The 13,398-nt window shown below is 36.5% G+C and overlaps 1 protein-coding gene across 1 annotated transcript in view; it reads right to left on the bottom strand.

Annotated features, from left to right (window-relative positions):
* The window catches only part of LOC141575549 (uncharacterized), a 92,053-nt gene extending 79,067 nt beyond the window's left edge, over nucleotides 1-12,986 (bottom strand). The window contains exons 1-3 of the mRNA XM_074354987.1: nucleotides 12,938-12,986; nucleotides 10,753-10,901; nucleotides 7,730-8,273 (exon numbers count right to left, since the gene is read on the bottom strand). Coding sequence (XP_074211088.1) covers nucleotides 7,730-8,273; nucleotides 10,753-10,901; nucleotides 12,938-12,986 — 742 coding nt within the window. The remainder of the gene's footprint in view (nucleotides 1-7,729; nucleotides 8,274-10,752; nucleotides 10,902-12,937) is intronic.
* Nucleotides 12,987-13,398: the final 412 nt, after the last annotated feature.

The following is a 13,398-nucleotide window of genomic DNA, read 5'->3' as shown; positions in this document are numbered from 1 at the left end:
AAATGTTCTTCCTTCACAACACTTGAAGAAATGGTAGGACTTATAGGAATGATCTTAATACAGTGGTAAAATTTGTTAAAAATTAAATACATAAGTACATTTAAACCAATTATTCATACGAAGGTGAATCAATGTCTCTGCACCCACAGATCATTAATGTGTTTAAGTAAGAAAAAGGAAATGGAACTACATTTCTTTTATTTTAAAGTAGCTTAGGGTACCTTTTTTTTTTAAGTAATTGCCTTTATTTTTGTTTGTTTTGTTTTTGGAGGGAGGGTAATTAGGTGTATGTATGTATTTACTTTAGAAGAGGTACTGGGGATTGAACCCAGGACCTCATGCATGCTAATAAACACACATTCTACCACTTGAGCTATAATACCTATATTAATGTCAGCTGGTTACTTGCTCAACAGCATTACCGCACTTTTGTATCTCATAGATGCACAAGATGTTTGTTACAAAATTATTTTCAAGTTAATGAACTGAGACATACCATGAGATTTCTAATCTAAGATCACACCAATTCTTGAAGTTTTTAATCTATGAATATTATTGTCACCTCAATTATCTGAAGTACCCTAGCAAATAAAACAAAATATAAGCATGTAACACTGTCAAGCATTTTTTCACTTGAGATCAATCCAAGAAGATAAAGAAATTGTAAACATATATGCATCCAACACAGGAGCATCTCAGTTTACAAGGGAAATGTTAACAGACGTAAAGGAGGAAATTAACAGTAACACAATAATAGTGGGGACTTTAATACCCACTGACATCAATGGAGAGATCATCCAGACAGAAAATCAGTAAGAAAACACTGGCCTTAAATGACACATTAGACCAGATGAACTTAATTGGTATTTATAGGGCACTCCATCTGAAAGCAATAGAACACACATTCTTTTCAACTGTTGCACATGGAATATTCTCCAGGATAAATTACATGGTAGGCCACAAAGCAAGCCTTGGTAAATTTAAGAAATTTGAAATCATATCAAGCATCTTGTATGACCACGACACTGAGATCAGAAATCAACTATGAGAAAAAAACTGAAAAAAACAAACACCTGGAGGCTAAACAATATGCTACTAAGCAACCAATGGATCACAAAATAGTTCAAAGAATAAATCAAAAAATACCTAAAGATAAATCAAAATGAAAACATGACAATCCAAAACATGTAGGATGCAGCAAAGGCAGTTCTAACAGTAAAATTTACAGCAATACAAGCTTATGTCAGGAAATAAGAGAAAGTCTCAAACAAACAACCGGAGAAAGTAGAATGAACAAAACCAAAAGTTAGGAGGAAAGAAATCTTAAAGATAAGAGTAGAAATCATACACCAATAAAATGGACAACCTAGAAGAGATGGACAACTTCTTAACAAGGCACAATCTCCCGAGACTGGACCAGGAAGGAATAGAAAATTAGAAGAGACCAACACCAGTACTGACATTTAAAATGTCATTAAAAAACTCCCAACAAACAAAAGTCCAGGACCAAGTGGCTTCACGGGCAAATTCTACCAACCATTTAGAGAAGAGTAAACACCTATCCTTCTGAAACTATTTCAAAACACAGCAGAGGTAGGAACACCTCCAAAGTCATTCTATGGGACAACCATCACCCAGAACCAGACAAAGATATAACCCAAACCAGAAAACATGACAAAAAAGTAAAATTAAAGGCCACTATCACTGATGCATATAGATGAAAAAATCCTCAACAAATATACTAGCTCTAATGGTACCTTAAAAGGATCACATACCATGATCAAGTGGGATTTACCCCAGGGATGCAAGGATTTCTCAATATCTGGAAATCAATCAATGTGAAACATTACATTAACAAATTGAAGAATAAAAACCATATGATCATCTCAATAGATACAGAAAAAGCTTTTCATAAAATTCAATATCCATTTATGATAAAAAAAATCCCAGAAAATGGGCACAGAGGGAATGTACCTCAACATAATAAAGGCCATATATGACAAACCTACAGCTAACATCATACTCAATGGCAAATGTAAAAAGCATTACCTCTAAGATCAGGAATAAGACAAGGATGCCCACTCTCACCTCTTTCATTCAACATAGTTTTGGAAGTACTAGCCAAAGCAATCAGAAAAGAAAAGAAATAAAAGGAATCCAAGTGGGAAAAGAAGTAAAGCAGTCATTGTTTGCAAATGACATAATACTATACATAGAAAATCCTGAAGACACTACCAGAAAGCTAACAGAGCAAATCACTGAATTCAGTAAAGTTGCAGGATACAAAATTAATGCACAGAAATCTGTTGCATTTCTATACACTAACAATGAAATATCAAAAAAGAAATGAAGGAAACAATCCCATTTACTATTGCATAAAAAGGATAAAACACCTAGGAATAAACCTGCCTAAGGAGGCAAAATATCTGTACTCTGAAAACTGTGATAAGACACTGATACAGAAACTGAAGCCAACACAAACAGATGGAAAGATTTACCACATTCATGAATTGGAAGAATCAATATTGTTAAAATGGCCACACCACCTACGGCAATATACAGATTCAATGCAACTCCTATCAAATTACCAATGGCATTTTTCACAGAACTGGACAAATAATTTTAATATTTTAATGGAAACACAAAAGACCTACAATAGCCAAAGCACTCTTGACAAAGAACAGAGCTGGAGGAATCAAGCTTCCTGACTTCAGACTATACTGCAGTGTGGCAGTAGTCAAAAAAATATGGTATTGACACAAAACAGACACATAGATCAATGGGACAGGGTAGGAAGGCCACAGACCAACCCACACACCCTTCTACACTGTTGGTGAGATTATAAATTGATGCAGCCACCATGGAGAACATTTTAAATAATGGCTCTCTTTAACAACTGGTTCGTAAAATTCCTGAAAGTTTACCAGTCAGATCTTGTGAACTAGCTGGCTCTCGCCCACCTGCATTCCAACACCTTTGTTCTCTAGCCACGTTTTACACAGGGGTGCCCCTGTTGTACAGTTCTGGTCCAAGAGACACAGATGTAAGTGTCTCCTGGGAGAGCTTTTGCTTCCTGGTGATGGGATCTGCCTTTTCTTTCCTTTCCCACCCTGCTGGGAAAGGAATACAAGTGCTGTAGCTGCAATGGCCTTAGTACCCTGAGGGGAACGCAAGCACTTTGCAAACACGGTGCCTGGCTGTGTGGCACCGCTCAGCTGGCACCAGTAACCCCCAACTCTGAGCTTCTCACTATGAAGAAAAAACATGTTCAATTACCATGATTGGCTCTTTGTCCTTTGAAAGAAAAAGCATTCCTAAGTGATACAGAACTAACACACTCCAGGGCTTTTGGCCAGTCTTGACTTACTGCTCATCCTGAGTCTGATTAGTGCATATTAATTCACAGAGGCAAAGATTGGGTTTATTTTTTTTAAAAAGCCTAATCCAAATTTTGAATAACTGGACTGACATAGGTTTGTTTTGGCCTATCTGACCATTTGATCTGGATTCACATTGTCTTCTGATATATGTTGAAGTTGTATGCAAAGAAGCCTCTCCCCCTTCCCTCTCAGTTGATTTGTGGAATACAGGAACCACAGGCTATGTAAGAAACAGAACATCGATTGGTACTTTCCAGGGGTTGGAGGTGGAGGGTGGCACAATGGATGAAGGTAGGCAATAGGTGCAAAGTTCCACTTATAAGATAAGTAAGTTCTGGAGAGGTAATCTACAGCAAGGTGAATATAACTAACAATCCTGTATTGTATATTTGAAGGCTGCTAAGAGAATAGATTTTAAAAGTTCTCACCACACCCATACACACAAATTGTAACTATGTGAGGTGACAGATTTTTAACTAATCTTATTATGGTAATCATTTTGAAATACATACATATATAAAATCACTATATTGCATACCTTAATATATGTAATGTTATATGTCAATTAGATGTCAAAAAAAGCTGGAAAAATACTCAAAATATGCTCGGGTAGACACTTGTATAATTTCTATTGTTAGGACATAATACAGAATTGGGATTTACTCCTGGGGAAGAAATAAGCTACTGAGTAATTTTTAGTAGCGAGTGGTCATTCTGACAGCAGTAGGGAGAGTAAACTCTAGTTTGGTCAGAGAGAGCAGGCAGGGGCAGCTGGTGATAATCACGGGGGCTTTAGACACAGGAGTGGTGAGACTGAAGGTTTGCCTTGAAGGAAGCGCCTCAAGTTATCAGCTAGGAAGGAAAGAGAAGAACCAAGAATGGCTCCTCATGATTTTGGGTTTGTTTTTTTGTTTTTTATATTATCCTGAGAAACCATGAGCCTTTTCAGTAAGATATTAATATAAAGAATGCTAATATTTATGAAGCATTATATATATGTATATATGTATTTTTTGACTCATTTCAATCTCACTTAACCCTGTAGGTTAGCATTTTTATTACTCCTAGTTCCTAGATAAAAAAACTTAGAAACAGAGCGGTTAAATAGCTAGTCACTAAATCAAAGAACATTCTTATACTTTATATCATTTTGGTTTAAATCCTCACATCAACTCTACAATGTCTTTAATGCAGATATTATTACTCTTATTTCAGAATGAATCTAACTTGTCCTCAAATTGATTAGGACAACTAACCTGAAAATCAGTTGCAAAGATGAGATCGTAATTAAGAGTTTTTTCAGTTCATATTGTTGTCTTTTCCAAGGGCTTTCGATACAACATTAGAATCGGGAGTTCTTTTTGAGTCTTATACGTCCAGGTGGCAGCATCATGACTCAATGTAGCTTAAATGTGCACTAGAGTATCTTAACACATAATTCCTGATAGCTTAAGGGGATACCTGACAATACTGGTTGAGTTTATGGTTGGTTTTCATGCATATGGAAGAGACAGGGCTAGCCAAACTCGATCCCCAATCACGTCTACGACATCCACAGGTTCTCAGTAGGAAGGAGTGCCTGACTGTGGAGTCTAGGCGCAAGTAGCTTGTTTAATTCCAAATTCTCAGCCTTGGCAAGTAGCCTGGGCTATGGACAAGCATTGACCTTATTTTTCCTTTTTTTAAACTTGAGAAAATAGATCACACAATACCTTCCTAGCAATGCATCCCATCCTAATTGAGGGAGAAGATCATGGCTCTTTTGAAGTTTTTCTTCTAGGCAGGTTTCCTTTCCTGTTAGAAATTTAGTATTAAAGAAGATGTGTCCAAAATTCTCCTTTAGGAATGAGGAAGTCCTATGTTACAGTCCCACGGCCGTGCAGTCCAATTCTTGAGAATGGGAGCTTTCACTGCAGACCTGGATTTTAGTCCCAGCTTTGTCACTTGGCCAACTGGTTAACCTTTCAGAGGCTCAATTCCCTCGTGTTTAAAATGGGAAAACTAAAATTCAGCTATATTTTATAGCTGAATCTGCAATTAATGTCTTCTTTGTTTTGTAGCAATGAGCAAAACAAAGGGAAAGGGGAGAAGGGAGCCCAGACAGCAACTGAATGGAAACCTGCGCACCTACTAGGCGAGCAGGAGGTGCTATCAGGAACCTATACAGGGTCAGTAAGTTCTAGTTAATGCTAATAAGCACATCTTGTTGGATTGATTTCTTGTTTATTAGCCAAAGATAATTATTGCATTTTAAACTAAAAGTGTATTACAACTGTCATTAGCCTTGTCAAACTGCTAAATTTGAAAAATGCTAATACAATTTTCACTTCAAAAATCACATTATTTCCTTGATCCTTCCGCACATCCTTTCTCTTTATTGCTGCTTGCTGAACGGCATATTACCTTTTAAATTCTGTATCTTTGTTTCATAGCACTCTCATTTGTATTCCTAAAATCAGATGTTCCTTTCATAGAACACACTATCCTAATTAAAATATTAAAAGATGCTTTTTGAATGAAGAGAATTTACACTGCCATAAAAAATGCTCAGAGTGATGCAGGATTTTTCCTTTTTATATTTCAATGATTCTTTGTCTCTAAATTATTTCTACTTATGGAATTAACCCTCTTAGCCTTCAGGGTGCATTAAAACTGTGGAAGAGGAACAGGCAGCAAAAAGAATTCAAGCAAAAAGAAAGTGCTGAAGTCATAGTAAAATTCTGAAAAAAATATTTAACGTATTTATTTTCTAATTAACTCCCACCAAGGTGTCTTATTGTCTTGATTGACTGTTTCATTTGGCCTCCTTCAATTTGCAGGGCAGGGCTAAGCACATTTGGGGTTCACAGCTCATTGTTTTTCTGTTTGTGGAAATCCAGTCCCTTGTTTCATTTGACTTTCTTTCCTTTCTTGATCTCCATTCTCATCCCACTCACTTTTACTGAGGTGTCTGAAATCCTTACAATTTTCTCTTAAACATCTTTTGTAATAATACATACTTTAAGTTAGCTAAATGATGCCTTATTCTGTTTCCTATTCTCGACTCAACACAATGACTTTGAGGTCTGGATATTATTGCTGAATGTATCTGTATACTCTAGATATATTTGTGAAACATTTGTAGACTTTTTTTTTTATTCTGTATTTTACAATTACCTCTATTGTGTCATTTTATAAAAAGAAATTTGGTGGGTTTTTTTAAGTCCAAGTTATCCTTTGTCTTCCTTATTTGGTTAGTACTTCCTTATATGGTTAGACATCTGGGTATTCTCACCCTAAGTTGACTGTGTGGCCTCAGCCAATCAAATATTTTCTATTTTCCTCTTCCTTGCTCTTTATTCTTTATCCTATAAAAGTTTCTTGCCTTCTGCCCATTTTGCAGTTCTCTGCAATAAGACAGTCCACTTCATGAAATGTGAAATAAAATTTGTTTATATCATCTAAATTGTCTTCGTTAATGATTTTAACAGCTCAATGAAGTAAAAAAATAAATTTAGTTTAACGTGAATCTACTGTATATTATAGACATTACATAGAACATTTAAATGATTTCACCAAGTATTATCTTGTTAAATTTGAAAGAAATTTCAAGTCTGAATAGAATAAATAAAACTTTTTCTGAGGTCTAAAATCTGATAATGCCAATTAAAATAAAGTAAGATGAGCGAGCAAATCAAAAGTACCTTTGGGAAAAATATCTTTCTTGATAGATTCTTCAATTTATTTGGACAAGGGTCAGGCAAAATATTAACCTGTAGTATGTGGGTTTTAATTTTGAGGTTTCAGATTCATTCAAAACCACAGTAATTTACAAGTAAGAGAAGGAGGAAAATACATAATTCCTTGGATAATTAAAAATTTATGAAACAAAGTCAAGAAAAATACATAATTAGGCCTTTTAAACCAACTGAATAAGTTTAATTCATTATACTTCCTCAGATATTGAGCAAGTTGTTATAAATCTGATATTAAATCAAAGAAAAACTAATAATATATTCCTTTATAATCTTAATCTCCTTCTTATATTCCCCTTTTTGGTTAATGTTACCACATCTATTTGTGAGCCAGACCAGAAATAAGGAAGCACTTCCATTTCCCATATCATAAGTATCTTCTAAAATGCACACTTTGAAATAGGTCCTCACTAAATCACACTTGTTAAATGAATGAATAAATAAATAGAAGGCCATCTAACTCTACTATTCGAACTAGAGAAAGACTCTAGAGAAGTAGTCTGTCATTTTTTTTAAATTGCCCTAAGAATTTGAGAATACATAGACCCACAAGAAAATTCTTTCTTCCTCAGTTGAGTAATTAAATCAGGTAATGTATGTAAACCAACGGCTTACCTTGTCTGTGCTGCATTCGAGCTCCGTTTTCCCGCTGAATTTGGCGCCGAAAGCTCCGGGTGGCAGCCGCGGCGGGGGAAGCAGCGGCAGCGGGGGGAGCGGCGGGGGAAGCGGCAGCGGCGGCGGCGGCCGCGGGGGGGGAAGCAGCGGCGGCGGCGGCCGCGGGGGGGGGGAAGCAGCGGCGGGGGAAGCAGTGTGGGGGGGAAGCAGCGGGGGAAGCAGCGGCAGCGGGGGGGAGCGGCGGGGAAAGCGGCGGCGGCGGCGGCCGCGGCGGGGGAAATGGCGGCGGCGGCCTCAGCGCATGCGCGCAGACTCCCTCCCCCCCACCATCGCGCCTGCGCAGTCGCGCCGCCACAGCTTCTGGCAAGTTTCCTCTCACCTGCCGAGGGAGCGACTCCGGGCGGAATTGAGGAGAACCCGCCGCCGCAGTGCGGAGGGCCGGAGCGGACAGGGTCCGCTTCCCTTTTAAAAATGTCTCAGCAGAGACCTGTGACCCCAGTATGGCTTTAATGAAATGTGAAGGACTGGGGAGAAAATGTACTTTCTTTCCGTGAGGAAACAGCACGCAGGAGGAGCGCGGAGGGGAAGGCGCCGACGTTTCAAAGGAGAAGAAACTCAGACGGCCCGTCGGGGAGGACGCGCTGAGCCTGCGGAGGTAAGAAGCTGCTTTTCTGCTCTGGGTTCCTTTCTACTTTACTAGAACTACCGTCACTTAGTTATATACGTTCTCAGATAACGCTTTGGAAAGCAAAATCTTAAATCTTAACAAAGTTCATTTTGCTACAAACTCTAATTTTTTGCTGTTTAACTAGAAGGTACTTCTGACATATTTGATCCAAAGCTCTCATTAAATACCAGCAGGAAAAGCTTTAATACCAATCATGCAGAAACCCCGTGGTTTGACATTCTTTTTAATGATCTCGTAAACATATTAAAAGCAGTATCATGGCCAAGAAATGTAAATAAGATGAACCAATTTATACTTATGTAAACATATCATAAGAATTACATTAAAAATTACACACCATTAAAATTATTTTTGTTACTAAAGTTATGCCCCTTGCACATTGAACTAAAAGAATTATATGTATTTTTTCCTACCAAATGTTTATCACTGTTCACAGATACAAATTAGTTAAATTCCTGTGGTTTAAAACACTTAAACTTTAGGATATTTTCTTATTTTAAAGTTTAATATAAAGTGGTAAAAATGTACATATATACAAAGAAAAATGAAATTAGCTATAATTTTGAAATTATAATGCATTTTCTTGGCTCTTATCTGAAAAATACCATGGAATGAAATATTTATATCAAAATAGCAACACTTTCCTCCATCATTTATTTCGTCAGTTATATTTGTGGCCCAGTAATCCAACCTTGAGACATTTTTCTAATTTATGTATGTAATTTAAGGAGTTTAAAATTTGCCTAGTGCCTATTTCAGTACTTGTCACTTTATGAATTCTGAGGTGATATATTTACATGGAAAGAAAGTTGGTGAGTCATTATATTATAAAAGCCATAATTATAAACCATTAACTTAAAAGTAGTAAGTATAACTTACTCTTTTGAAAAACTTTAAGAATCCCTAATGTAATTCAGATGAAAAGATTTTCTATAGGTGTAACTCTTCTGTTCCCTTCTATACTTACCTTCTATGCTTGATTTTAGATTTCTTCTCTCTGTAACACCATACTATCATTTTAATAGAACAACAGATGAAACCTATTATTTTTAATGATTTAGATTGGCTTAGTTTAGAAACTATTCCTCAGAATTCAGTTACATGCTTTGAGAATTTATTTTAACTCCTTGTTTTCAGAGCCGTATTAAAATACAAGATTACTTCCCCCCAGCAAAGGTGTAAATTTTTGGTAAATAGAGATCAGGACTCAATTCTGGTTCTTTCCTAAGAAAGGCATATGTTGGATTTTCATTTGAGATTGAGAATAATTTTAAGTAGAGAATAACTTCAAACACTGAACTGTGACGTGGAACTAGCCACACAGATGCCAACGTGTATATACAGAACACTCCAGAACCTATATTCTGTTTCTAAGTATTTTGACTCTCTGTATTCTACTGGTATGGAAATGCTGCACAATTTTCTAAGATCGGGGAGTAGTTTAGGCGCTGATAACATTACTTTCTCAGAGTCATTACTTGATATAATCATCTGTTTTCTGTATGAAATGAGTAAATAAATATAAAATAAAAATCAAGCCTAACTAAAAAAATGTATTACAGTATTTTTCATAGAAGTGCAGGTGGCCATGGAATCAGCACTAGAATTCATGTTGCTATTTATTTTTTCAAAATACTGACCTGTGCAGTCAAACTCCTAATTCAATGGAGAAACAGAAACTTCAGGCAACTTAGTTTCCCCAGGATATTGCTCCTAGCTGCCATTTGGCTTCACTGTATTCTACATGCTAGAAGCAAGGCTTTTATGATAATTGTTCCATTTTCCTGTATGTTGGTTTCTTGATCACTTACAAAATCTGCATCAAAGACTGGTAAAAATTTGGTGGTGACGGTTTGTCAAGAGGTATTGTGGATTGCTTGACTGAACACAATCATTCATCATCTTAAAATTTGTGAGTCATGGGGATTGATATTAAGGTATATGACATTTAACATTTTTTGGTCCACAGCAGAGCCTAAGAGAGAGCCCTTACTTGAAAACATGTATTACTAATTTTAAAGTGGCTTGTGTAAGAAAGCAGAGATAGAATTGAGCAAATCAGTAGGTATTACTAAGGGGGAAAAAAGCAAACAAACACGACCACCAGGATGTCGTACCCTGCAGTTCTGGATTATTATCAAATGCTAAAGTTTTCTATTAGTTGGGTTCCCAGTAGGGAATAGATTGCATTGGCAAGTTGGGGATTTGAAGAGAGTTTAATAAAAGTAACTACAAAGGGGGTAGCAAGTTATAGCAAAATTTAAGGGGATGACATAGTAATGTGGGACACAGTTACTACCCTTAAACTAGAAAAGTAAGGGAAAGATGAAGTTACAGGAATCAGGAGAGAGAGCACCTTGACAAGCTCTGTGATCATCTTCAACTGAAGCACGTAGTCGGGTGGTGAAAGAGCTGTGGGGATGGGCTCCACAACTTCCTTCCTCTCTCTAAGCTTCTGCTGGTGATCTTCTTGGCTGGGTCCAACTGGTAGCCAGACAACAAGGAGTCTGTTACACAAGCAGGGCTTGGAAGGTTAGGAAAGCAGAGAGGCATGGGGAAACATTGAACAAAGTCTGTACACAGTCATTTTTGATGGACTGGTTAAAATTCTTTTTATATTTTTAAAGCAACTCTCATAGTCTGCAATGCAAATATAACATGTCTTGATTTACAAGACAACTTAGAATATATTATTATGTTAATTCCTTAAACTTCCTGTGGAATAGAAAGAAGGTAATGCTGATCTCATGTTACAAATGATTAAATGGACTAGCAAAAAACATATAGGTAGGAAGTGTTAGACTTGGATTCAAAGTGACCTTCTACTTTTAAGCCTAGTGTATTATTTTTATTAGGTTCCAATTATTAAAAATATTTGAGAGTATTTATTTTCTTCCCATAAAGCAGTAAATGATTTTTTTTTTAACAGCCTTAAACATGTGCCCTCAGTCAGTCAGCTGAGGGGTACATGAAGTCAAGTAACCATTTTGGTTTAACTATTTGAACATAGTTGGCTATTAATCAGTTAAGCTTATGGCTTATAGACTCAGTTTTAATAGTGTTAAACTAAAAGACAAAAGCAGTCTGGAATCCAAAAGAATCTCCTTCATCTTCTTGTATAATACTAGAGAATTTATTTCTGAAATATAGCCTAACTTAGTCATTAAGTTATAGTTAGGATTACATTTTGAGGGAATTATTTAATTATATATTTGTTTATTCAGTTCTCCATAATACCTAAGTGATCTGTGTGAAGTAAGGTGGAATCCTTGACTGGGCTGCATTAAAAGTTTGATGGCAGAGAGCTGGTGTACCATTTTGGGCTGTCCTTGGTTAAGGCTACAATTTATAGGCATCATCACAAGTGTTCTGCAGTCCCACAGTATAATGACTCAGTGTGACCTGGTGGACAGATTCCTTGGTTACAAGTAAGAGCTGGATCCAGTCTGAACTCTGATACTAGCAAGTTGTGAGAGAGTGTTAGCTTCTCAATCTGTAAAGCACAGTTTTTGAAAAATATGGAGTGGAGTTTTGCGGTCTAAAGTACATTTTTTGCCTCAACTGTTCTTTCATTTTAGAATTGTTTACTTGAGTACAAAATACTGAATTAGTGTAAACATGGCAAGTGCTTCCTGTATGTTGTTTAAAAAGAAGTAAAACAAACATTAGTTCCAATCCCCGCAATGTGAATTTGGGTCCGATAGTAATTAGTTCCTTTGTTTTGTGTTAATTCAGATGTACACTTTCATTGGTAGCAGTAGTATAAAGGACTGCTAATTTGGTTTCTTTTCTCTTTGTTTCACCAACTTTAACGTATTTCCTTGCAAGAGTAACTATACAGTGGCAAAGTAATGGCCTAATATTTCAACTTGGGTGTGTAAATAAGTATATGCAACTTTTGATATATCTTGATAACTTAGAATAAATGTATTATATTAGGTTTCAATTAATCAAAAAGCAAAGTAATGTTGAAAGGTTAATTCAAGTACTAACTTATATATTGTGTTAGTTTTAGTAAGGCATAGAAACAGCACTAATAATTTAAAAAGTATATTGCTCATGAAACTAAGCACTTTTAAACTGAACTGGATTTCGAGTAGAGCACTGCCCAAGAAGGCATCCTCTTAACACTTCTTCTTAGTTTCTAATACATCTTAGTGTTAAAACATTTTCCAAAAATATTTACTGATTTTGTTAATAGGTAAAGTTTAGTTGCACGTAAATATCAAAAGTGTTTAATTTAGTTTGCAGGATTATTTGTAATTATTTCTAACGGGGTCACTCTTCAGAGAGCTATTATCCATGTAGCTATGATAGAGATTGGGAAGCATTTCAAATCAAAAAGGAAAGTGAATGGAGTTCTATTTCTCCTTCAGCCAGTGGAACATCCTCTCTGAAGGGGAATGGATCTGTCCTAGCTGTCTGTGCTCAGCATTTCTTATTTGGTTGGTTTTCTTTATGGAGAAATCTCATCCTAAATCTTGAATTTATTTTCAAAGTCGTGTGTGGGAGACTCTTACCCCAGGGATCCCGAATGCACGACTCAGGACTCTGACGGCTCTTCTTCATCTCCCTTCAGCTGCTCTTTTCAGGATCCCTCAACCGCACGCTTCTTCAAGCACATGCTTTTCTTTCATGGCTTGCCTTTTGCTCAGAGCATATTTCTCCCCTCTAGTCACATGTAAAACAATTTAATGTTACTTTCTTTTGAAAGTTTTCCTGCAATATCCTGACCCCACCTGTCCCTTCCATTTTCTAGCCTACCCTCCATCCCAAGAGATAACTATTAGATAATTGTCATATTTGTGTTGGAGTCATCCTTAAAGTTAAGCTCCATGAGGGTATGGATTTTGTTAACTTTGCCATCATTCAGAATAGTGCTTGATACTGATTGAATTTTTTAAGTAAGTGTTTGTCTCTTTTCCTTGAGGCTGTGCTGTATTCTCTGTGGAGATATTTTCTTTTATATCCTATAGAGTTG

Source organism: Camelus bactrianus, chromosome 29 (genome assembly GCF_048773025.1).
Source record: "Camelus bactrianus isolate YW-2024 breed Bactrian camel chromosome 29, ASM4877302v1, whole genome shotgun sequence".
NCBI classification, from domain to species: Eukaryota; Metazoa; Chordata; class Mammalia; order Artiodactyla; family Camelidae; genus Camelus; species Camelus bactrianus.
Note: the sequence above shows the minus strand (reverse complement) of the source record. Positions and strands in the feature narration are given on the sequence as shown.